Source organism: Salmo salar, chromosome ssa26, assembly GCF_905237065.1.
Source record: "Salmo salar chromosome ssa26, Ssal_v3.1, whole genome shotgun sequence".
Classification (NCBI taxonomy): domain Eukaryota; kingdom Metazoa; phylum Chordata; class Actinopteri; order Salmoniformes; family Salmonidae; genus Salmo; species Salmo salar.
The window spans coordinates 41,630,214-41,654,685 of record NC_059467.1 but is presented as its reverse complement, the minus strand read 5'-3'; the positions used below and the strand labels follow the sequence as shown (position 1 = coordinate 41,654,685).

The 24,472-nt window shown below is 42.1% G+C and overlaps 2 protein-coding genes and 1 non-coding gene across 3 annotated transcripts; 2 read left to right on the top strand and 1 right to left on the bottom strand.

Annotated features, from left to right (window-relative positions):
* Positions 1 to 676: 676 nt before the first annotated feature.
* On the bottom strand, positions 677 to 752 carry trnaa-agc (transfer RNA alanine (anticodon AGC)). Its single transcript has one exon. It is a non-coding gene; the product is annotated as a tRNA-Ala (tRNA).
* Positions 753 to 5,616: 4,864 nt separating this feature from the next.
* On the top strand, positions 5,617 to 8,730 carry LOC123730748 (membrane progestin receptor gamma-B-like). The gene is made up of 3 exons (XM_045708313.1): positions 5,617 to 5,670; positions 7,772 to 7,916; positions 8,252 to 8,730. Exons 1-3 carry the CDS (start codon positions 5,617 to 5,619, stop codon positions 8,494 to 8,496), a joined length of 444 nt encoding a protein of 147 aa, XP_045564269.1. The 3' UTR covers positions 8,497 to 8,730.
* Positions 8,731 to 16,364: 7,634 nt separating this feature from the next.
* On the top strand, positions 16,365 to 24,374 carry LOC106586616 (ceroid-lipofuscinosis neuronal protein 6 homolog). Its single transcript, XM_045708197.1, has 8 exons — positions 16,365 to 16,481; positions 16,934 to 17,051; positions 20,441 to 20,539; positions 21,421 to 21,609; positions 21,859 to 21,914; positions 22,480 to 22,602; positions 23,133 to 23,418; positions 24,010 to 24,374. The coding sequence occupies exons 1-7, from the start codon at positions 16,423 to 16,425 to the stop codon at positions 23,401 to 23,403; spliced, it is 915 nt and encodes a 304-aa protein (XP_045564153.1). The 5' UTR covers positions 16,365 to 16,422; the 3' UTR covers positions 23,404 to 23,418; positions 24,010 to 24,374.
* The last annotated feature ends 98 nt before the right edge of the window (positions 24,375 to 24,472 follow it).

Sequence of the window (24,472 nt, the reverse complement as noted above, 5' to 3'; positions counted from 1 at the left end):
ATATACACATGGATTAAATACTGTAGATATGTGGTAGTGGTGAAGTAGGGGCCCGAGGGCACACAGTGTGTTGTGAAATCTGTGAATGTATTGTAATGTTTTAAAATTGTATAAACTGCCTTAATTTTGCTGGACCCCAGGAAGAGTAGCTGCTGCTTTGGCAGGAACTAATGGGGATCCATAATAAATACAAATACAAATGCATCGATGGGGCCACAGTGGAGAAGGTCAAAAGCTTAAAGTTCCTCGGCGATCACTGACGAACTGAAATGGTCCCTACACACAGACAGTGTGGTGAAGAAAGCGCAAAATGCTCCCCTTCGATGGCCACTGACATGCTGAAGAAGTGTGCTCTTCACTGATGAATCCCAGTTTCAACTGTACCGTGCAGATGGCAGTCGTGTGGGCGAGCGGTTTGCTGAGTGCCCCATGGTGGAGGTGGGGTTACGGTATGGGCAGGCATAAGCTACAGACAACAAATACAATTGCATTTTATTGATGGCAATTTGAATACACAGATATACCGTGATGAGATCCTGAGGCCCATTGTCATGTCATTCATCCACCACCATCACATTTTAGTCATTTAGCAGACACTCTTATCCAGAGCGACTTACAGTAGTGAATGCATACATTTCATACATTTTTTTATTTTATTTTTTTGTACTTTCCATACTGGTCCCCCGTGGGAATCAAACCCACAACCCTGGCGTTGCTAACACCATGCTCTACCAACTGAGCCACACGGGACCTTGATAATGCACAGCAACCATGATAATGCACAGCAAGGATCTGTACACAATTCCTGGAAGCTGAAAATGTCCCAATTCTTCCATGGCCTGCATACTCATCAGACATGTCACCCATTGAGCATGTTTGGGATGCTCTGGATCGATGTGTACGACAGCGTGTTCCAGTTCCCGCCAATATCCAGCAACTTCACACAGCCATTGAAAAGGACTGGGACAACATTCCACAGGCCACAACCAACAGCCTGATCAACTCTATGTGAAGGAGATGTGTCACGCTGCATGAGGCAAATGGTGGTCACACCAGATACTGACTGGTTTTCTGATCCACGCCACTATCTTTTTTTAAGGTATCTGTGACCAACAGATGCATATCTGTATTCCCAGTCATGTGAAATACATAGATTAGGGCCTAATGAAATTATTTAAATTGACTGATTTCCTTATATGAACTGTAACAGTCAAATCTTTGAAATTGTTGCATGTTGCGTATATATTTTTGTTCAGTGTATTCTAGTCATGGCTCATCCTACTCTATTCATATACTATCCATTCTGATATTTCTCCATTTCTTTCTTTTAAGTTCTTGGATTATGTGCATACTGTTTTGTATTGCTAGGTATCATTACTGCACTGTCAGAGCTAGGGAAACGCAAGCATTTCACTGCACCTGCAATAATATCTGCAAATCTGTGTACGCGACTAATAAACTTTGATTTGATTTTGTGATGATTGTACGAAAGGTGAGGAGAGAAAGTGAGGGAATTTAATTGAAGCCGTGGAGGTGGTCATGTGATTTGTGATGGGAATATAAAACCACAGTGTCCTGTGTAATATTTAAACAAGATGACTTCATGCTAGATACTGTACAAACATTTACCTTTCACTGAAACAGGTTACAGTTTATTCCCAAGTTCAATAAGGGGTCATGGGTTTCTAATTAAGTGATAATGCCCGAGAAGTGTTTGGAGGATATATTGGCACGGGTGTTATTAGGCCAGAGACAAAGTTGAGGGCCGGCAAACTGCCAATATATCCTCCAAACACTGGCTTCGAGGGCATTATCACTTTTATACAACAGGTTACCAACATATTCAAATAATGATTTACATAATTTCATAAAAAATGTTATCTTGATGAATTTCTTCATACTATTTCATCTTTCCACAAGATATAGTCCCAATACAAATCTGGGGTTTTTATTTTTTTTATTTCACCTTTATTTAACCAGGTAGGCAAGTTGAGAACAAGTTCTCATTTACAATTGCGACCTGGCCAAGATAAAGCAAAGCAGTTCGACAACATACAAAAACACAGAGTTACACATGGAGTAAAACAACGTACAATCAATGATGCAGTAGAAAAAAATAAGACTATATACAATGTGAGCAAATCATGTGAGATAAGGGAGGTAAAGGCGAAAAAGGCCATGGTGGCAAGGTAAATAAAGTATAGCAAGTAAAACACTGGAATGGTAGATTTGTAGTTTGAAGAAAGTTCAAAGTTAAAATATAAATAATATGGTGCAAAGGAGCAAAATAAATAAAATAAATCAATACAGTAGGGGAAGAGGTAGTAGTTTGGGCTAAATTATAGATGGGCTATGTACAGGTGCAGTGATCTGGGAGCTGCTCTGATAGCTGGTGCTTAAAGCTAGTGAGGGGGGTAAGTGTTTCCAGTTTCAGAGATTTTTGTAGTTCGTTCCAGTCATTGGCAGCAGAGATCTGGAAGGAGAGACGACCAAAGGAGGAGTTGGCTTTAGGGGTGACCAGAGAGATATACCTGCTGGAGCGCGTGCCACAGATGGGTGCTGCTATGGTGACCAGTGAGCGGAGATAAGGGGGGACTTTACCTAGCAGGGTCTTGTAGATGTATTTGCATTTGTTTAAGCTATAATAGCTGTATTTGCATTTGTTTAAGCTGTTCTCTTGTGACATTTATTTGAATACATCAATAACAGTGAGGCGCGATTTCGGCAGTCGTAGAACATGTGCTCACTCATTTAGGACACTGTTGTTCAGAGGAGCTAGCCAACAACACATCTACAGTAGCACAATCACTTCAAACTGAAGCTGGAAAGACTTCAAATTAGCTGCATTTTGTTTTACCTTTTTTCAATTTACCTTTTTTTGTATATATTCCATAAAAATGATGCTAGCTGATTCATTTCGACTGGCTGAGAAACGTTGCCTGCCTGTCTGTCTGTCTCGTCCCGACTCCCTACATATTCATTACTATGGGCCAGCAGGAGATCGAATTTGAATATTGAAACAATGTTCCAAATGTCGGCGAGACAGACAATAAAACTGAATGTTAGTCTAAAAGAAATGTGAGATAATGTCTCGATGCTTTTAATATTGAAGTTTATAAGTAGCCTGCCTGGGCTGATGAGACAGTGGATTGTCCAGTCAGATGGAACAGAGTATATAGGCATTTTAATGTCATAAATTTAGCCGGTGGCAACTTGTGGAATGCGGTTTTAACCAATCAGCATCCAGGATTAGACACACCCATTATCTAATAATATGTTAATAACCATGCAACTTTAATGTAATCACTTGTCCCATACTTGTCTCCTAGATGCTCTTAAGCTCTTTTTCTATTCATCTATCCTTAATTCACAGAGATAGGGAACAAAGAGATTGCATACGTTGATTAATTAAAGTCAGTAGCTAATGGCGAATGTGCAGAATTCAGATATGACGTCATTGTTTTATGATGTACATTTTATAATGTACATTTGACGTCATCCGCTGAGTTTGTAAACTACGGCGTGCCACATGGTTCACTATGCCAATAAATCAACACTATCTACTTTTTCAGTTTTTCAGATTGCCAGCATCTTGAAGCTAAAATTGTGATACTGTATATTTGTGCCAGTGAACATAGAAAAGGGTAACAGAGAGCAATGTACAATACGGCGAACTTAGCAAAAGTTTGTTGTAAGTGCATGGGGGCCGCCATTTTTATGGACCTCAGCTATTGTTTGACCATGTGTATAATTATATAATGAATGAAACCTCATGGTTATATGATTATTGTTTATATAAATATAATGTGCATGGATTTGGGTCATTGTGATTTGTGTTTATTAAGGATCCCCATTAGCTCCTGCCAAGGCAGCAGCTACTCTTCCTGGTATCCAAACACATTAAAGCACTTACATTACATATAAAACAAAAGATAAAACAGTACATCATATAACATTATTACACCACTACATATCTACAATACAAAATGTACAATACCACCATACAACAAAATGTGTGTGTCTCTTCACAGTCCCTGATGTTGATAAGGTGTATTTTTACCTGTTTTTTTTACATCTGATTCTACTGCTTGCATCAGTTACCTGATGTGGAATAGAGTTCCATGTAGTCATGGCTCTATGTAGAACTGTGCGCCTCCCATAGTCTGTTTTGGACTTGGGGATTGTGAAGAGACCTCTGGTGGCATGTCTTGTGGGGTATGCATGGGTGTCTGAGCTGTGTGCTAGTAGTTTAAATAGACAGCTCGGTACATTCAGCTTGTCAACACTTCTTACAAAAACAGGTAGTGATGACGTCAATCTCTCTTCAACTTTGAGCCATGAGAGATTGACATGCATATAATTAAAGTTAGCTCTCTGTGTACTTTCAAGGGCCAGCCATGCTGCCCTGACCACACTACTGAACAGTAGTATCGGTGTGACAAAACTAGGGCCTGTAGGACCTGCCTTGTTGATAGTGTTGTTAAGAAGGCAGCGTAACGCTTTATTATGGACAGACTTCTCCCCATCTAAGCTACTGTTGTATCAATATGTTTTGACCTTGACAGTTTAAAATTCGGGCTTACTCCAAGCGGTTTAGTCACCTCAACTTGCTCAATTTCCACATTATTCATTATGAGATGTAGTTGAGGTTTAGGGTTTAGTGAATGATTTGTCCCAAATTCAATATTTTTCGTTTTGGAAATATTTAGGATTAACTTATGCCTTGCCATCCATTCTGAAACAAACTGCAGCTCTTTGTTAAGTGTTGCAGTCATTTCAGTTGCTGTAATAGCTGACATGTATAGTGTTGAGTCATCCGCATACATGGCTTTACTCAAAGCCAGTGGTATGTCATTAGTAAAGATTGAAAAAAATAAGGGGCCTAAACAGCTATCCTGGGGAATTCCTGATTCTACCTGGATTATGTTGGAGAGGCTTCCATTAAAGAACACCCTCTGTGTTCTGTTAGACAAGTAACTCTTTATCCACAATATAGCAGAAGGTGTTAAGCCATAACACATATGTTTTTCCAGCAGCAGACTATGATCGATAATGTATTGCTACCACTGTATCATCCAAGGTATTGTGTCTGCCAACGCCCCTGGGATAATGTACATTTGACGCAGCATTGTGACAACTCATTGTCACAATGGTAGGGATTAATTGAGCTGGTCTTGGGTCATTGAGAAGTCATTGCTTAACGCAGCCTTGAAATGCGTGGACAGAGTCCAGGAGCCAAGATGATTCCTGTCGAGTATCTTCTGTTTCCAGAAGGTGTCAAAGTTATCTATAAAACTGATTCCAACAGAGCTACAGTAATCTTTTAGCCAGATGTGTAATGTCAGTAGCCTGCTGAGTCTTTCACACCCGGGGCCCAACGATGGTACCGGACCAGAAATGACAGGACGCTTTTGAAATCTTTCAATGCTAGAATCATTTTTTTTAAAATTCATGTTCAGAAATTCCGAGCTAGCCCTTCTGATGTCGTTTGACCCCACATTGACTATTACAGCGTCAGCTCCCGGCATCTGTCGTAGAATGGTCGGAAGCAGCCTTGTAATGTCCTGTACACGTGCTCCTGGGTAGCACAGAGTTTTTTTTGCTCTGGGAACCGAGATGTTTCTCACCATAGAGCTGCCGATGATGACAGCTGGTGACACAGCCGGGGAGGTCCGGCCGTTCTTTCTCCTCGAGTGGAGGTCAGGGTAGGATGGGGAGGGCAGGTGAGATGGGAGGGGATGTAGTTTCCAGTACAGGTCGGTTGAAAGCCGAGAGCGTGGTAAGCACTACTCCAGGACATGGAGAGTCAAAAAGAGTAAATCCAAGTGCAGTTCAAGTTTGGCAGTAGTCCAAAAACATCCAAGGTACATTGTCAAGTAGAAGGACGAAAGCAGCAGTAGGCATGTGTCTACTCAGTAGGTGCCCAGATATATCCAAGTAGGCCTCAAAAGTTTCAGCAGACCTGTTTTGTATGTCTCCCTGAAAACTCTGTATGCAATATTGCACTATTGTCCAATGTGTTCACAGACAGATGAAACAAAGGTAAAGTCCACAGTAGATAGTGTGGTTCTGTTGTCTGATGATTTATGTCCTTATGTAGGAGGTAATCTGAGACAAAATATGCACAGGGAAGTGTTATTAGCCTGGCTTTAAAGCTGCAATATGTAACTTTTTGGGCGACTTGACCAAATTCACCGTGCCTGAGGAAAAGTTGATAAGTATATAACAGTGTTTGTCATGTTGAAGTGTACTGTGTCAATGTTTGAATCATGTGATGTTTTTATCGTTTTTAGTCAGATCATGGGACTAGGGATGAACATTTCTGGTCATGGCCCACATCAACACCATTATCCCAGAAACCGTAGACCCACTTCAATTTGCATACCGCACCAACAGATCCACAGATGATGCAATCTCTTTTGCACTCCACACTGTCCTTTCACACCTGGACAAAAGGAACACCTATGTGAGAATGCTATTCATTGACTACAGCTCAGCGTTCAACACCATAGTGCCCTCAAAGCTCATCACTAAGCTAAGGACCCTGGGACTAAACACCTCCCTCTGCAACTGGAGCCTGGATATCCTGACGGGTCGCCCCCAGGTGGTAAGGGTAGGTAACAACACATCCACCACGCTGATCCTCAACACGGGGGGCCCTCAGGGGTGGATGCTTAGCCTCCTCCTGTACTCCCTGTTCACTCATGACTGCACGGCCAGTCAAGACTCCAACACCATCATTAAGTTTGCTGATGACACAACAGTGGTAGGTTTTACAGCTGCACCATCGAGAGCATCCTGACAGGTTGCATCACTGACTGGTATGGCAACTGCTCGGCCTTCGACCGCAAGGCACTACAGAGGGTAGTGCGTACGGCCCAGCACATCACCGGGGCCAAGCTTCCTGCCATCCAGGACCTCAAAACCAGGCGGTGTCAGAGGAAGGCCATAAATTGTCAAAGACTGCAGCCACCCTAGTCATAGACTGTTCTCTCTGCTAATGCACGGAAAGTGGTACCGGAGCACCAAGTCTAGGTCCAAGAGGCTCCTAAATAGCTTCTACCCCCAAGCCATAAGACTCCTGAACAGCTAATCAAATGGCTACCCAGAGTACTTGCATTGCCCCCCCCCCCCCGGAACGCTGCTGCTACTCTCTGTTATTATCTATGCATAGTCCCTTTAATAACTCTACCTACATGTGCATATTACCTCAATTACCTCGACACCTGTGCCCCACGCATATTGACTCTGTACCGGTACACCCTGTATATAGCCCTGCTATTGTTATTTACTGCTGCTCTTTAATTATTTATTATTCGTATCTCTCACTTTTTGGGGGTATTTTCTTAAAACTGCATTGTTGGTTAAGGGCTTGTAAGTAAGCATTTCACTGTAAGGTAATATGTATTCGGCACATGTGACAAATAACATTTGATTTGATTTGAAATGAGCTGAAGCTAGTATTGTCTGAGATGTTGATTATTTTGCCTGAGGTACAATGAGTCTTAACAGCCTCTGCTCACTCGGTTGTCAATGGTATAATTATCGCTGTGTGCCCGTTCACTGGAATGCAGGTGCTGCTTCTGAACAGTTCTTAAATCCTGTACATACAATTCTATTCTGGTTCAACAGCCATGTGTATGACTGTGACAAGAGTCTTTAGAAGCCTGTCATGCTAATGTGTTCTACAGCCATCCGTGTGACTGTGACAAGAGCCTATAGAAGCCTTTCACGTGACGCGAGGCTAATACATTCTACGGTGTTTTAACAGCTCTTCCTCTGTGTGGGTGAGGGCTGCACTGACAACAACACCAACCCCCTCCACCACACCCACATCGCCCTGGCCTTCTTGACCACATTACTCTTTGCCACACACCTACCAGAGTGCCTGGCCCCCGGCAGCTTCGACTACATAGGTCAAAGTGCATGGTCTATCTGGAAAGGCGGCTTGTTTGATTCATTCAGAATGATTTGTCACTGTACTGTGCAAGACTTGTTGCAATACAGTGGATACTGATCAACACTGGCTTGACATTAGTGGTATGACATATGTAGCATTAAAACAACATAGTAGTCTTTATATCACTGCCTCTGGGACTCACCGTGCCTTCCTGTTTCCCCCTTATGCTGTGGAGGCCAGTTCTTCTGTTGCTGGCCAGTTACAGTTCTCCTCCTTGAGTTCTGCTTCGTACCTTTCCTGTACCACTACTACTGTAGGTATTTAACCACAGTCCTTTTGCACCCTCTGCAGGTCACAGCCACCAACTGTTCCACGTGTTCGGCATAATTGGCACTCATTTCCAGATGGAGGACATGGAGCAGGACATGGTGATGCGACGCCCGTGGCTCCTCACGTACTCTCTGCCCATCACCTTCACCAACACACTGGGGGCGGCACTGCTGAGTGTAACCCTCAGCCTTGGCATCATCTTCCTCTTTAGTCTGCCTCTGCTCTGGTCAGCCACCCGGGGAGAACACACTGAGAAGAAGACATAGTCACATCCAATAGCCAAGGGCTGCCAGTACCACTAGCACTAGCCATTAGCCACATGCTAATGACAATGTATACAGGATGTAGTAACTGGATGGTTCAGTTGGTGGAGCATGGTGCCTGTAATGCCAGGATTGTAGATTTGATTCACAGGGCCACCCACACGTAAAATGTATACAAGCATGAATGTAAGTCACTTTGGATAAGAGCATCTGCTAAATGGCATATATTTGTATTATATTACTATTATTTAACTGGACACTGTGGTGGGGGTGGGCTTGGGAGAAGAGGTGAACAAGTGAAGTGACCCACTATGACTTATTGGTGTTGGATAGAGGTGAAGTCATGACAAGATACAATGCTGAAGGGGCAATGAAATGTTCTTCACATTATGTCAGCATGGATGAATAAACTGGTAGCTGAGCAAGAGCTCCAGATATACTACAATGAGGGACAGACAGTGGTACCTCTGGTAGTATTACATTGACTATAGGACTAGTACACAGTACTAAACACATAGGCCTTGCTTTTGTTCTCTGATTTACCAACGCTACTCAGGAGCAGGAAGAGACTGGAGCAGTGGGAAGTCACAAACTGTATATGAAGAATCAATCCACTGAGGAGCAGGAAGAGACTGGAGCAGTGGGAAGTCACAAACTGTTTATGAAGAATCAATCCACTGAGGAGCAGGAAGAGGCTGGAGCAGTGGGAAGTCAAACTGTTTATGAAGAATCAATCCACTGAGGAGCAGGAAGAGACTGGAGCAGTGGGAAGTCACAAACTGTTTATGAAGAATCAATCCACTGAGGAGCAGGAAGAGACTGGAGCAGTGGGAAGTCACAAACTGTATATGAAGAATCAATCCACTGAGGAGCAGGAAGAGACTGGAGCAGTGGGAAGTCACAAACTGTATATGAAGAATCAATCCACTGAGGAGCAGGAAGAGACTGGAGCAGTGGGAAGTCAAACTGTTTATGAAGAATCAATCCACTGAGGAGCAGGAAGAGACTGGAGCAGTGGGAAGTCAAACTGTATATGAAGAATCAATCCACTGAGGAGCAGAAAGAGACTGGAGCAGTGGGAAGTCACAAACTGTATATGAAGAATCAATCCACTGAGGAGCAGGAAGAGACTGGAGCAGTGGGAAGTACAAACTGTATATGAAGAATCAATCCACTGAGGAGCAGGAAGAGACTGGAGCAGTGGGAAGTCAAACTGTTTATGAAGAATCAATCCACTGAGGAGCAGGAAGAGACTGGAGCAGTGGGAAGTCAAACTGTATATGAAGAATCAATCCACTGAGGAGCAGGAAGAGACTGGAGCAGTGGGAAGTCACAAACTGTATATGAAGAATCAATCCACTGAGGAGCAGGAAGAGGCTGGAGCAGTGGGAAGTCAAACTGTTTATGAAGAATCAATCCACTGAGGAGCAGGAAGAGACTGGAGCAGTGGGAAGTCAAACTGTATATGAAGAATCAATCCACTGAGGAGCAGGAAGAGGCTGGAGCAGTGGGAAGTCAAACTGATATGAAGAATCAATCCACTGAATGTTTCATGAAGAGGAATTCTCGATATTGCTTCAATTTCGTTTTCTTCCTTTTTAAACATTAATTTGTATACAAAATATATTGATCACCTGATAATTTCTATACACAGATAATGTATATGTATTACAAACACACACTATATCACCTCACGGATATTATATCCACAGTCTAAGGCCTCGTTTCCCAAACTAGGGGTGGCTTGATTTAAAGATGGGGTTGTGAGAGACTTTGTGGTAAACGGCACTGCGCAAGTTGAAAAAAAGTAAAGAAAGATTGACATCAATGTTTCTGCAGCTGAGCTATTTCTGGATTTTAAAGATTTAACATCTGAGGAGCTACACAGAATACTGACTCGTGCGTTCCCACTCTCTCAGGCCCTAGAGCCTGAACAGGGGATTTGAGGTTTCAAATGACTGAAGGAGCGGGGAATATATATATATATATACAGTTGAAGTCGGAAGTTTACATACACCTTAGCCAAATACATTTAAACTCAGTTTTTCGCAATTCCTGACATTTAATCCTAGTAAAAAGTCCCTGTCTTAGGTCAGTTAGGATCACCACTTTATTTTAAGAATGTGAAATGTCAGAATAATAGTAGAGAGAATGATTCATTTCCGCTTTTATTTCTTTCATCACATTCCCAGACGGTCAGAAGTTTAAATACAGTGAGGGAAAAAAGTATATGATCCCCTGCTGATTTTGTACGTTTGCCCACTGACAAAGAAATGATCAGTCTATAATTTTAATGGTAGGTTTATTTGAACAGTGAGAGACAGAATAACAACAAAAAAATCCAGAAAAACGCATGTCAAAAATGTTATAAAATGATTTGCATTTTAATGAGGGAAATAAGTATACTCAATTAGTATTTGGGTCAAACATTTTGGGTAGCCTTCCACAAGCTTCCCATAATAAGTTGGGTGAATTTTGGCCGATTCCTCCTTGACAGAGCTGGTGTAACTGAGTCAGGTTTGTAGGCCTCCTTGCTCGCACACGCTTTTTCAGTTCTGCCCACAAATTTTCTTTAGGATTGAGGTCAAGGCTTTGAGATGGCCACTCCAATACCTTGACTTTGTTGTCCTTAAGACATTTTGCCACAACTTTGGAAGTATGCTTTGGGTCATTGTCCATTTGGAAGACCCATTTGCGACCAAGCTTTAACTTCCTGACTGATGTCTTGAGATGTTGCTTCAATATATCCACATAATTCTCCTCCTCATGATGCCATCTATTTTGTGAAGTGCACCAGTCCCTCCTGCAGCAAAGCACCCCCACAACATGATGCTGCCACCACCGTGCTTCACGGTTGGGATGGTGTTCTTCGGCTTGCAAGCCTCACCCTGTTTCCTCCAAACATAACGATGGTCATTATGGCCAAACAGTTCTCTTTTTGTTTCATCAGACCAGAGGACATTTCTCCAAAAAGTACGATCTTTGTCCCCATGTGCAGTTGCAAACCGTAGTCTGGCTTTTTTATGGTGGTTTTGGAGCAGTGGCTTCTTCCTTGCTGAGCGGCCTTTCAGGTTATGTCGATATAGGACTCGTTTTACTGTGGATATAGATACTTGTGTACCTGTTTCCTCCAGCATCTTCACAAGGTCCTTTGCTGTTGGTCTGGGATTGATTTCCCCTTTTCGCACCAAAGTACGTGGATCTCTAGGAGACAGAACGCGTCTCCTTCCTGAGCGGTATGACGGCTGCGTGGTCCCATGGTGTTTATACTTGCGTACCATTGTTTGTACAGATGAACGTGGTACCTTCAGGCATTTGAAAATTGCTCCCAAAGATGAACCAGACTTGTGGAAGTCTACAATTTTTTTCTGAGGTCTTGGCTGATTTCTTTTGATTTTCCCATGATGTCAAGCAAAGAGACACTGAGTTTGAAGATAGGCCTTGAAATACATCCACAGGTACACCTCCAATTGAATCAAATGATGTCAATCAGCCTATCAGAAGCTTCTAAAGCCATGACATAATTTTCTGGAATTTTCCAAGCTGTTTAAAGGCACAGTCAACTTAGTGTATATAACCTTCCGACACACTGGAATTGTGTACAGTGAATTATAAGTGAAATAATCTGTGTGTAAACAATTGTTGGAAAAATGACTTGTGTCATGCACAAAGTAGATGTCCTAACCCACTCTACAATGGGATAGTTTGTTAACAAGACATTTGTGGAGTGGTTGAAAAACAAGTTTTAATGACTCCAACCTAAGTGTATGTAAACTTCCGACTTCAACTGTATAATAGACCTTTTGTGTGTAGTTCACTAATAAATCCGAAGAAGAAGAAGGAAGTAACAAACCGGAGCGAATTTTGACCCTGGTGAGGAGAACTATCCATCAAGCAAATAGGTCATGTTGACATCAGTTCTGTGACACCATTAGAAGGGCGACACCTGTGGGAAAAGTGTGGGGGATGATCAAGTGGAGGGAGTGGTATTATCCGGGGAGCCCTTTATCTGGGGAGCCCTTTAATGCCATACCCTCCTCCTTCAGCTGAAAGAGGAGGAGCAACACACATTCATGCTGGGGCAGGCCAACAGTGGGAATTTTCTCAGTATAATTGAACTGCTGTCATTTTACGAGCCAGTTCTGAAAAAACGTTTAGAATGCTCCGCAAACCAGAAAGTGAAGTGGAAACCTATCAACAAATATACTCTTAACTTCAGCTTCTGACTTGCTTTCCTCAATAGTCCTGTTTCATGAGAGGGTGTTCTGCATGATGTCAGTAACACAATGTCCTACCTGGTCTATCAAGGGTGCCTTTCGGGGAGTTTGCAGGTGTGTTGTCCATGTTGTTTTTCCCCATGGAGCTTGCCCTGTGTAAATTGATGGCATTGAAAATAAATATCTAGTGTGTGAAAATCATGGTGTGTGTTGGCTACCCAATGTGCAATGTCCCCAAACAGAGTCTAAACCAACCTGGCTCCATGCTGGACAGGGGCTGTCGCCCCACATACGGCTGGGAGGGTCAGTTCTGCAGGGATGGATATGGGATCATGCAACATTTTGTTCCAGTTCCTTCCTGACTGTTTCAGACCGTACAGTGACTTGTTCAGTTTGCAGACTAGTTGCTCACCTGTATCTGACCTGACTTCAAAACCCTCTGGTTGCTCCATGTACACTTCACAGTCAATAGGAGCATGTAGATATGCTGTTTTGACATCCATCTGATGTAACTCTAAGTCATACTGAGCTGCTAGCTGCATCAAACAGCGTACTGATGTCATATTTGCAGTTGGAGAAAAAGTCTCCTTATAGTCTATTCCTGCCACTTGACTATACCCCTTTGCAACATATCTTGCCTTGTATGTCTCAGTCTCATCTGAATTGTTTTTGACCGCATAGACCCACCTGCCCCCCACTGCATTTTTACCCTCTGGCAGTGTGGTTAATGTGAATGTATAATTTTCCCTAAGGGAATCCATCTCCTCCTTCATAGCAGTAGCCCAAATCTCAGATTTTGGTGAAATCATTGCTTCTTTGAAGGTTTGTGGTGCATTGCACATTACTCTGTAGCAGTAGTCAACACTAGGTGGTATCTGGTCATTACATTTCACTTTACACTCATAGTCTTTTTTAAGTACTGGGGTTTCTTCCTCGCTCTGTCTGGATAGCGTGGACTCTGACCATCTGAAGTCTCAATTTGCACATCTTGTGTCTCTTCTGAGTTTTGATCTGCCATCTTGGCTTTCGGCATGGGGTTTTCAAATCTCTCCCCATGAAGATCATCACTGATTTCTATATCTCTCTGAGTTTGGTGTTCGACTACACCTTTTGTAACACACTTGACTAATCTGTTTTTAAGAACTTTCCCAGTGTGTGGGTAGTAGACTAGGTATGCTGGACTATTTTTATCATACCCGACAAAAATACCCTTTTCACATCTTGAGTCTAACTTTATCTTGTTCTGTCTATATGCATAGCAAACAGATCCAAATTCTTTCATCTTTGAAAGATCAGGCTTTCTCCCAGTAAACATGTAGTGTGGAGTCTGTCCTACACGCTTATTGTAACACCTATTGCAAATTACTGCAGCAGTCATTACAGCATATGTCCACAAGTTCTTTGGTAGGTTGCTTTCAAGTAGCATGCATCTTGCCATTTCGAACAGTGTTCTCCAATTTCTCTCAGCGGTCCCATTTTGATGGGGTGAGTAAGGGGCTGAAGTTTCATGTCTTATGGCGTTCTTACTGAGCAGTGACTGGAACTCTTTGGCTGTGAACTTTGTGCCATTATCTGACCTGACACACTTTATTTTCCCATAAGGGGCCACATCATCAATAAACTTCTCAGTAGCTTTTACTCTTTGCTTTTAGGAAATACACAAAAACTGTCCCTGAATAATCATCCGTAAATGCTAGAGTATATCTGAACCCATCTTTCGCCTCTGGCTCAATAGGGCCAGCCAAATCAGTGTGCACAAGCTCAAGAGCCGCTTTTGCCTTTTCATCAGGCTCTCTGTTTCTGCTCTGAACAAATTTTCCCTGAGTGCAGATTTCACAGTTGAGGGTAGATTTGTCAGTCTTACCTGTGATTTTCATTCCCTCTGTCACATTTTCTAACTTTGACACATCCTCAAAATTACAGTGGCCAAGAATTTTGTGCCATGTGTGAATATCATAGCACCCATGACATCCATCATCATTTTCATCATTTACAGTGTTAAGATAGTAAAGTCTATCGTACTCCTCGATGTCAAAAGTGGTACCGTTCTTGTGGATGAGCTTGTTACACCCCTGTCGAAAGTTGACTGAAGCTCCGTTGGCTGTCGCTGCTTTAACAGAGAAAATGTCCCGTGGAAACGACAGCACGTACAGCGCCTTCGTCAGCGTTGTTTTCACCCGACGACCCGTGTTGTCTCTCAGGTAAACCTCCGCTGCACCTCTCCTCTCCGCGACACCATTCGTTCTTGTTCCGTCAGCCAGCTCCACGGAATGTTTTTCCGGTTTGAAAGTCTCGTCAAACTCCTTAAACTTCCCGATGTCCGTGACTATATGTGACGTTGCTCCCGTATCAACCATCAGCCCTTTCTGTTTCAGTCCACTAACCTGACAGTCACTTATTCTGAATGCAAATGTGTGGCATTCAGCATCTATTGCTTGTTTCACATTGTCTCTTCTTTTTCATCTGCAATTTGCGTCAGTATGAGTGGAGCTCTTGCAAAAACTACACCACTGTCTCCGTTCTTTTCTCTCTCCAGTAACGGTACATTCCCGGGCCTTGTGCCCTTTCTGGCCACAGTTGAAGCAGGTTATCTCGGTCCCTTTATCTCTCCCTCTTGGCCAGCTAACTTTAATGTTACTTGCCTTCATCACGTTGTCGTCAGTGGAAATGGCTCTAAACTTCTCGGTGCTTTCATAGCTCCTCAACTTGGTTTTGAACTTGCCAAAAGTTGTCGGCTCGTCACTCTGCGTTATGTGGATGGCAAACGGCTTAAATGATTCGGGCAAACCTTTCAGAATCATTGCAATCAACAGCCCGTCACTTAAAGTCTCTTCAGCATTTCTCAGTGCTGTAATAGCCGTCTCAGCACGAATGATATAGTCCGTAACACTTTCGTCAGCGGCTTTCTGAAGAGAAGTTAGTTCAGTGTAGAGGCTAATCACACGTGGCTTCCCTTTACCTGCATAATGTTCCCTCAATATCCTCAACGCTTTTCTCCCATCATCTGCTGCTTCTCTCATTATCAGGGAAAGGCTTTTATCATCCAAAACGTGTATCAATTCGGCGTAGGCTTCTTCATTTTTCTCTCTGTCTTCTTCATCTTCATCCACGCTCAATATGGCGGCCTTTAGCCCAAGCAAATGCAAGTGCCCCAAAAACTTTGTCTCCCATAACTCGTAGTTTTTTTCATCTCCGTCGAAATATAATCTATTCCATCGGCTTCCATGTTCCCTCCTGGGCCCATAACCTGTTGGTGCTGACATCTTCAGGACAGGAATACCGGTTTACTTAACGGAGGAATAAACACACATGTTCATCATTGGTGTTTTAACCAGAACGGGGAAAACTTACTTTATTTATTTTCGCACATGCGCAGTCATACATCTCTCATAGGGCATGACTGTACCAGTGTAAGAACACAACTCAACAACATATTAGTCCACATGCCAACAGAGGGAGAAGGGGATACAGGAAATTAGTTTAAAGAGGATACTGAGTAGAACGTCATTAGATACAGTCCCAAATGTTTTCTCATCTTTTTAAAGGAAAACGGGACTGGCAGGTAGGATTTACAATAGTTTCTGTCTTTGGCCCACACTCCAGTACAGTAGGTGGCGGTAATGCACCATAAGGTTGGATGCCAACCGCCGATTAACCACACCAAAGAAGAAAAATAAGGAGGGAATTTTCGTCGAAGGACATCGGGAAGAGAATGCAACCTGCGGTACGGAAACGTCAAAGCGATGCACCTCGGTCGTCAACAAACCCCAGGTTTGAACAGTTTGCTTGTGATTAACGTGTTTATATCATCGGCAAGTATTTCATGTTCCCATCTAGCGGGCCAGTGGTTGGAAGGCACCGTGCACGTCGAAAGAGTCGCCCTGATAAGCCCAAGACATGCATTGGACTGTGTATCCACCGTGGCAAACAGCCCACTGAATAACATGCAAGTTATTTATGTACATGTCCTCCTCCTATTTCCCCCACTGGCGTTAACCTTGGAGGTTGATCAAGGCCAACAACAGTAATAGTGATGAATAATAGAGTAGGCTACATGAACAGAAAGATAAGGATTATTTATGTGTTTTCATATAGGTGTAGGCCTACCACAGCACTGTTGTGTTCCTACATATTGGCTAACATCTTGTTCATACATTCATTCTGTATAATGTTGTTTTGGAGTTGGAAGGAATTCATACTTCATAATGTGTCTTTCTCTAAAGCCAACCAGGGTCCAAGCCAAAAGGGTCATCAATGAAGAGGCCACAGTTCCACTTTGACCTGTGGTTCTATCTCACAGTGCAAAACTGGGTACTGGACTTTGGAAGGCCCATTGTAATGGTGTGGACAACCTGCTGAGAGATTCCATACCAGGACAGCTTGAAAAAATATGGGTATCTCAGGTTGTTCTGGCAATTGGGCTCCCAAGTGGCGCAGCGGTCTAAGGCACTGCATCTCAGTGCTAGAGGTGTCACAACAGACCCTGGTTCGATTCCAGGCTGTATCACAACCAGCCGTGATTGGGAGTCCCACAGGGCAGCGCACAATTGGCCCAGTGTCGTCCGGGTTAGGGGAGGGTTTGGCCGGGGTAGGCCGTCATTGTAAATAAGAATTTGTTCTTAACTGACTTGCTTAGTTAAATAAAGGTTACATAAAAAATGTAAATTCTTACATAGAAACTTCATTGGGGTAAAGGATATTTGACATACTTTTTTACATTTGTATTACAAATCATTTTTGAGGAAATCATGATGAAAGTGGCCATTTTAGACTACCTCATATCCCAAAGAGGCATAGGCCTACCACATAGAGTATGTGACTCCATAACAATGCAATACATCTTGAAGGAAATGATTGATGACACAAATCCATGATGGATGACTTTAGTCAACCATAGAAGCTTCATGTGGAGGGGTATTTCAACAGGCTGTTGCACATTTCCACTCCCCGCCTGTTCAATGTGTTGGAAGGGTAAGTGCAGGTTAACTTTGTGTTGGTCTTTTGTTAACGAAGTCATTTAGATTCCATGACTTGTCTTAAAACTGTCATAACAAATCATAATGAATGAACACGAACAAACATTATTTGATTGACATCTAATAGGTTGATAAATGTTTTCTGGCACAAACCATACCCTTCATTCTCATGTTTGGCCACGCCATTTTGAACTATTGTAACAAACAAGCTATTTAATACAAAATGTAGGCCCTTTTTAGACCTATACATGCCTGCTGTTATGTAGTTTGGTTGAAATTATCCAACCATTATGTAGAAAGTATGTTGAATATAATAATAAACTACATTGATCAATCTGACTGTAATATTATGTGAATAAATACAACAGGACCTGTACATCTCTGGATAAACCTAGTGAAGGCAGCGAGCCTTGAATTACCTCTGAATAGAATTAACATCTAACTTGCACCGTTATAAAATTATTAAGAGACTTGTTACAAATGGCTTATCCTGGCAACCAATGTTCTAGCAGTCATTTATTGAGGCAAGCAGATCAGAGATGTCAAGGTGGTATCCAAGAATGTGTAGTGTAAAAAACAACTATCGATAGACGTAAATTATAAGCGTATAGTAAATTAATCTGTAGAAAGAGGAATCAATTTACTAATTTCAACTAATATCATTTTAGTCACAAAATAATTAACAGAAGAAAGAAAGTGTACATGATACATTACAGAATACTCAGAGTAAATGACTGTCACCAATAGGCTTAACGTAGTTACACCCGTCTTCAGTTCAGAATCATCTCTAAAAGAAAAAGCAGTGCGCGACACAGCAGCTTGCTAGCAAGTTCTCAAACTGTCAAATTCAAGCAGAAACTCATCCCCAACCTGAGTTAACAATCAAAGGCAAAAGACAGGAAAACACAACCAGATTCTAATCAGCTGAATTTAAATGGTAGGAGCCCACCCCTGTGTCGCTGCTCTTTGAACTATCCGCAATCCGACTAACAAGATATCAGTTTCCCTGTAACAATAAATCCATACCACTTACAGTACAATAAAACATATTCAAATTCGTTGCGCTTTATGAACTCTTGAAACATTCCAAACATGACAATTTAATTCACACAGTAACATTCATTTAGTCTATTGAAGTTTCATCACTTTTCCCCATCTCTCCTGGCGTCACTGACCCCAGGACTTCCATGGGAACGTCTCTCCCCGGAGAAAACCACAAAGAAGGTGTGTTTGACCTCTGTGATAGCCCACAGATGGTCAGCCATCCAAACAATGTTATGAATCATGACTGAGTCTTCAAGCTGGGCCTCAGCGCCAGCAAGTCGCTAGTCTCGAGTAGAACACCTTCTCTCATTCTTCCACTACAGTAAGACCCTATGAACCGTGCAGTCATACTCCTTAGTGTGTGTAGGGAATTTCCAGGGACCTCACAATACGTCATTATCACCATGTTTAGGTGCCGATACGACATGTATTGCGATTCTCACGGTTCTGCTATTTGATACACTGTCTGCTACGGAGAGATAAGAGAGAGCATGGGGAAATTAGTTTTGATCAGTCATGGAAAAAAGTGCTGAAAACATGTTGGCTCACTATTTAAAAAGATGAGTTTTGGTGAGTTTGATATTTAAAAAAAAAAAAATCTATACTTGTAATCAAAGTATCGATATGATATCGCCCACAATAATAATGCGATATGGAACTATAGATTTTAATTTTTTATAGCCCCTATCACTAATATGGAATATGTTTAAGTTCTGAAATTCAATTTGTCACATTCATTTATTCAACATAAAACTCATAAGTACCCTTTTTGATTTTCCTAATTTTAAGACGTTGGTTGGAACAATATACTCTATAAGTACATCACATTTCCAGAGTTGGTTGTCTGCTAATTCTGAAGTTACGATGCATTTTATTACCACCAACAACAGAGTGAATGGGAAAATTGATTCAAATGGAACTCCCTCTGCTGGTGATTTGCTGAATGTGCAATCCTAAAGGAGGGCTATGATTTATACATTTATAAATGGGTCATATCTTCTAAAGTACCAGAGAGCCACTCTAGAAATTTGACCAGTTTTAAGACTATATTGTTCTAAACAATGTAAAAAAAATATATGCTACATCAAAAAAGGTACTTTGAGATATTAATGTTTTATGTTGAATAAATGAATGTTCAAGACATATTCCATATTTTAAAGCACACTATAAGGCAGGCCTGGGCGACTCCAGTCCTCTGGGGCCTGGTTGGTGTCACACTTTTCCCCCATCCCTAGTAAACACAGTTGATTTAAACTAATTGCATTCTAAGCTGAAGATCATGATTAGTTGGAGTCAGGTGTGTTAGCTGGGACTGGGGCAAAGTGTGCCACCAATCAGGCCCCTGAGGACTGGAGTTGCCCAGGCCTGCAAGGAGTACAATGACACTGAGATGTCTGTATCACGTACTGTTCATGGATCAGAGGTTCTTACAGGAGACACTGTCAACAGGATTTTCAAATAAAAAAAAACATTGTGTTGCAAGTGTAAAAAGCATGTCAATCATATTTCCTTCCAGTTAAGTTTCTATGTGAGAATTGCCATAATCCGTGATACCCAAAATATTTCCGGCCTGTCCTGGCGTGGAACCACCCTGCTACAATAATATATTTGAGTAAATAACAAAGTGTAACAGACAAATAGACTTGAATGCTGATATAACTAGGCTATGCTATGAATGCAACCCTGTGCTGTATCCATGATTTAATTCAGATCATTCTCCCTCTGGAGTGGTTCCCCCTGAACAAGCCCAGTGCTGGAGACTACTTTCACATGGCCTACAATGTCATCACGCCATTCCTACTGCTCAAGGTGGGTGGCTGTCTGGAACCACCCAACACAAACTGCAAAGCTGGTTGATACCGTTAGTTCACAGTCGCCCTATAAGACGCTACAGTGATAATCAAATGTGTCCAAAATAATAACTTTTCAATATGTAATGAATTAATCCGATTCATTTGTGATGCTCACATGCTATACTAAGCGCGTGTGTGTGCATGCACACTGACTGTGTGTGTTTACATGCCTGTTAATGTGTGTGTGTGTGTTTACATGCCTGTTAATGTGTGTGTGTGTTTACATGCCTGTTAATGTGTGTGTGTGTGTGTGTGTGTGTGTGTGTGTGTGTGTGTGTGTGTGTTTACATGCCTCTTAATGTGTATGTGTGTTTACATGCCTGTTAGTGTGTGTGAGTGTGTTTAAATGCCTGTAAATGTGTGTGTGTTTACATGCCTGTTAATGTGTGTGTGTGTGTGTGTGTGTTTACATGCCTGTTAGTGTGTGTGTGTTTACATGCCTGTTAATGTGTGTGTGTGTGTTTACATGCCTGTTAATGTGGGTGTGTTTACATGCCTGTTAATGTGTGTGTGTGTGTGTGTTGTGTGTGTGTGGTGTGTGTGTGTGTTTACATGCCTGTTAATGTGTGTGTGTTTACATGCCTGTTAATGTGTGTGTGTTTACATGCCTGTTAATGTGTGTGTGTGTGTGTGTGTGTAACATGCCTGTGTTAATGTGTGTGTGTGTGTGTGTGTGTGTGTGTGTGTGTTTACATGCCTGTTAATGTGTGTGTGTGTGTGTGTGTGTGTTAACATGCCTGTGTGTGTGTGTGTGTGTTTACATGCCTGTTAATGTGTGTGTGTGTTTACGTGTGTGTGTGTGTTAATGTGTGTGTGCTCTCGTCCCTCTCCGAGCAGCTGATTGAGCGGAGTCCCAGGGCCCGGCCTCGCTCCGCTGTGTACCTGAGCATCATCACCTTTGTGATGGGCGCCAGCATCCACCTGGTGGGCGACTCCATCAACCATCGTCTGCTGCTGAGTGGTTACCAGCTCCACCTGTCTGTCAGAGAGAACCCCATCATCAAAGACCTCAAACCTGCTACACTGGTAGGCTACACCTTTTTATTAGATAAGATATACTTTGTTAGTCCATACGGGATGGAAACGTCTTCTGCTTTTCACCCAACTCCTTCTGATACAATATGACCAAATTACGCAAGATTATAGTTCTGGGTTAACCGAGATGAATGAATGGATGGTGCCTGGTAGAGCTCAAATGTATGCTGTTTTATATCAACCAACAACAAACATGCTGTTGATATTGTTTGAACATGTTTCTTATTTTATTTGTTTTAGATTGATTCGTTTGAGCTTGTTTATTTTTATGATGAACAACTGGGACATTTGATGTGGTATGTGGTAATCACTTTTAATGGAATTTTCTCTTCTGCTGAACTGTCATAACATGCTATTGGTTGATGATATAACTTAGATTAAAAACTTTTTCAAGTGGTTGAACAATGACTGTTTTTCAAATTGAGTTGCTTTGATATATTTTTGTCTGTATATCTAAAAATCGAATGAAATGTTATTGTTCGGGTACACATACGTTGCAGATGTTATTGTGGGTTTAGCAAAAAGCTTATGTTCAGTGCAGTAATACCGAACAATACAAAACAATAAGCAAATGCAAGTCCAAAAAATGTCAATAAAGGAATTAAGAAATATTAGAACAAGCAATATCAGAGTCCGGAATATAAATATGTATGTATATGATAGTATGGATAGACAATGACAGTATGTGACTAGAAAATGTGTGTACAGCAGTAGTTATATAGGATGAGTCTTGACTAGAATACACTATATACAGTATGTAAACATTATTAAAGTGACCAGTGTTTAGTATTTGCAATGAGTTTGTAATGAGTTGACATGAACTCGTTTTCAACTGAGTTCTCTCCTTCTCTCTTCCTCCAGGTATATTCCTTTCTTCATCATCCTCTTCCTCTACTTCACTGGCTGCTTTACTCACGTCAAAGAGGAGAAGACGATGCCCCTGTCTGGTTGGCTGCTACTCGGACCCAGTGCCCTCTACTATTGGTCAGTCCCCTCATTACTTCCTTCTTTTGACTTGAGAAAAGTTTTCTGAGCAAAGATTTGTAAAACCATTTTTTTTATTAGACATAAAAGACTGTAAAAACACCAGCAATTCACCTCCAAGTGATTTTAATTTTGGAAATCTGTAGCAAGATATATGTGATCGTATACAAATGTAAGCAAGTTTTGAAATGATTGTTTTAGTCATATCTGTTTGGGCTTCTTGCAATCAATTTGCAGTCTACAAATGATTAGTAATCATGTTCCGGCCCTCTGACCGTCTGCTCAAGAAAAAATTGGCCCGCGGCTGAATCTAGTTGATGATCACTGTCATAGAGGTTTGCTGAATTGTAATTGATAAATGTACTCCATTGTGTGATTAATGTACTCTGATTTATGTCGTACTGAAAGTACCTGAAGTATAGGACATTTCACTGTGTGAAGCATGGCTCAACTCTTAGGTATTTCCTTCTAGAAAGTGAAAGTATCTAGACTGCAGGTCTCACTTCTGCCCCTCTCTCACACCCTCTCAGGTACTTGGTCACAGAGGGTCAGATCTTCCAACTCTTCCTCCTCACCTTCCTAGCTATGGTAGCCACGGTGATCCACCAGCGGCATAAGGGCTCTGTCCCAGACGCCAATGGCCTCTTTCTGTTTGCCAGCTTCTCTGTCACCATGTGCCTGGTGGCCGTGTGGGTGGCCTGGCTGTGGAGCGACCCGGTGCTGCGTAAGAAATACCCCGGTCACCTGTACGTCCCCGAGCCCTGGTCCTACTACACATTACACGTTAAGGACAGCCACTGATAGGAGTGACAACAGGTGAGTGTCCAGTATGATGCTAGTTTGTGTTAGACTGGGTGCCAGTATGATATTGCTAGTTTGTGTTAGCCTGGGAGCCAGTATGATAATGCTAGTTTGTGTTAGCCTGGGAGCCAGTATGATAATGCTAGTTTGTGTTAGCCTGGGTGCCAGTATGATAATGCTAGTTTGTGTTAGCCTGGGTGCCAGTATGATAATGCTAGTTTGTGTTAGCCTGGGTGCCAGTATGATAATACTAGTTTGTGTTAGCCTGGGTGCCAGTATGATAATGCTAGTTTGTGTTAGCCTGGGCCAGTATGATAATGCTAGTTTGTGTTAGCCTGGGTGCCAGTATGATAATACTAGTTTGTGTTAGCCTGGGAACCAGTATGATAATGCTAGTTTGTGTTAGCCTGGGTGCCAGTATGATGATGCTAGTTTGTGTTAGCCTGGGAGCCAGTATGATGCTAGTTTGTGTTAACAATTAGTTACCCAGGTTAGGTTTGCATGGAGTAAGGAAAGTTATTATGAGCCATCCTCCCATCACCAGCCTCCTGTGGAATGGACTAATACTGACTGAATGGATTCCATCAATATCTTGCATTTCTGTAGAATTGACAGGTCTGAAACTTTCCTGCTCCAGATAAAGGGTCTATCTGCTCCGCTCCCGAATGTCAGAATGACATCATCAGCAAGCGCCACATGGAGGTTGGATCGAGCACAGTGTTGTGCTGCATTCTGGGAAAGGCCCCTCTTTTCTACAGTTGCACCCCACCACTCCCCCAACCCCGTCCACATGACAATGACCATCTTACAGTATGCAATGTTACAGTATTCATTTAAAATAAGCCAAACTTTGAAATGAACTCAAAGAAAGGTCAGTGTTGGATGTACTTGAACATCATTGTATTGCTTCAAGTAAGTTGTTTGAACATTTTCATATCAGATCTTTTTAGTAATAAATGTTTCTTACTCCACTTTGTGTATGTTTATGAACTTTGAAGACATGCTTACCTGTACTTGCATATACTGTATAACATACATCATCAGGGTTTATGTCTCCTCTAGCAGATTT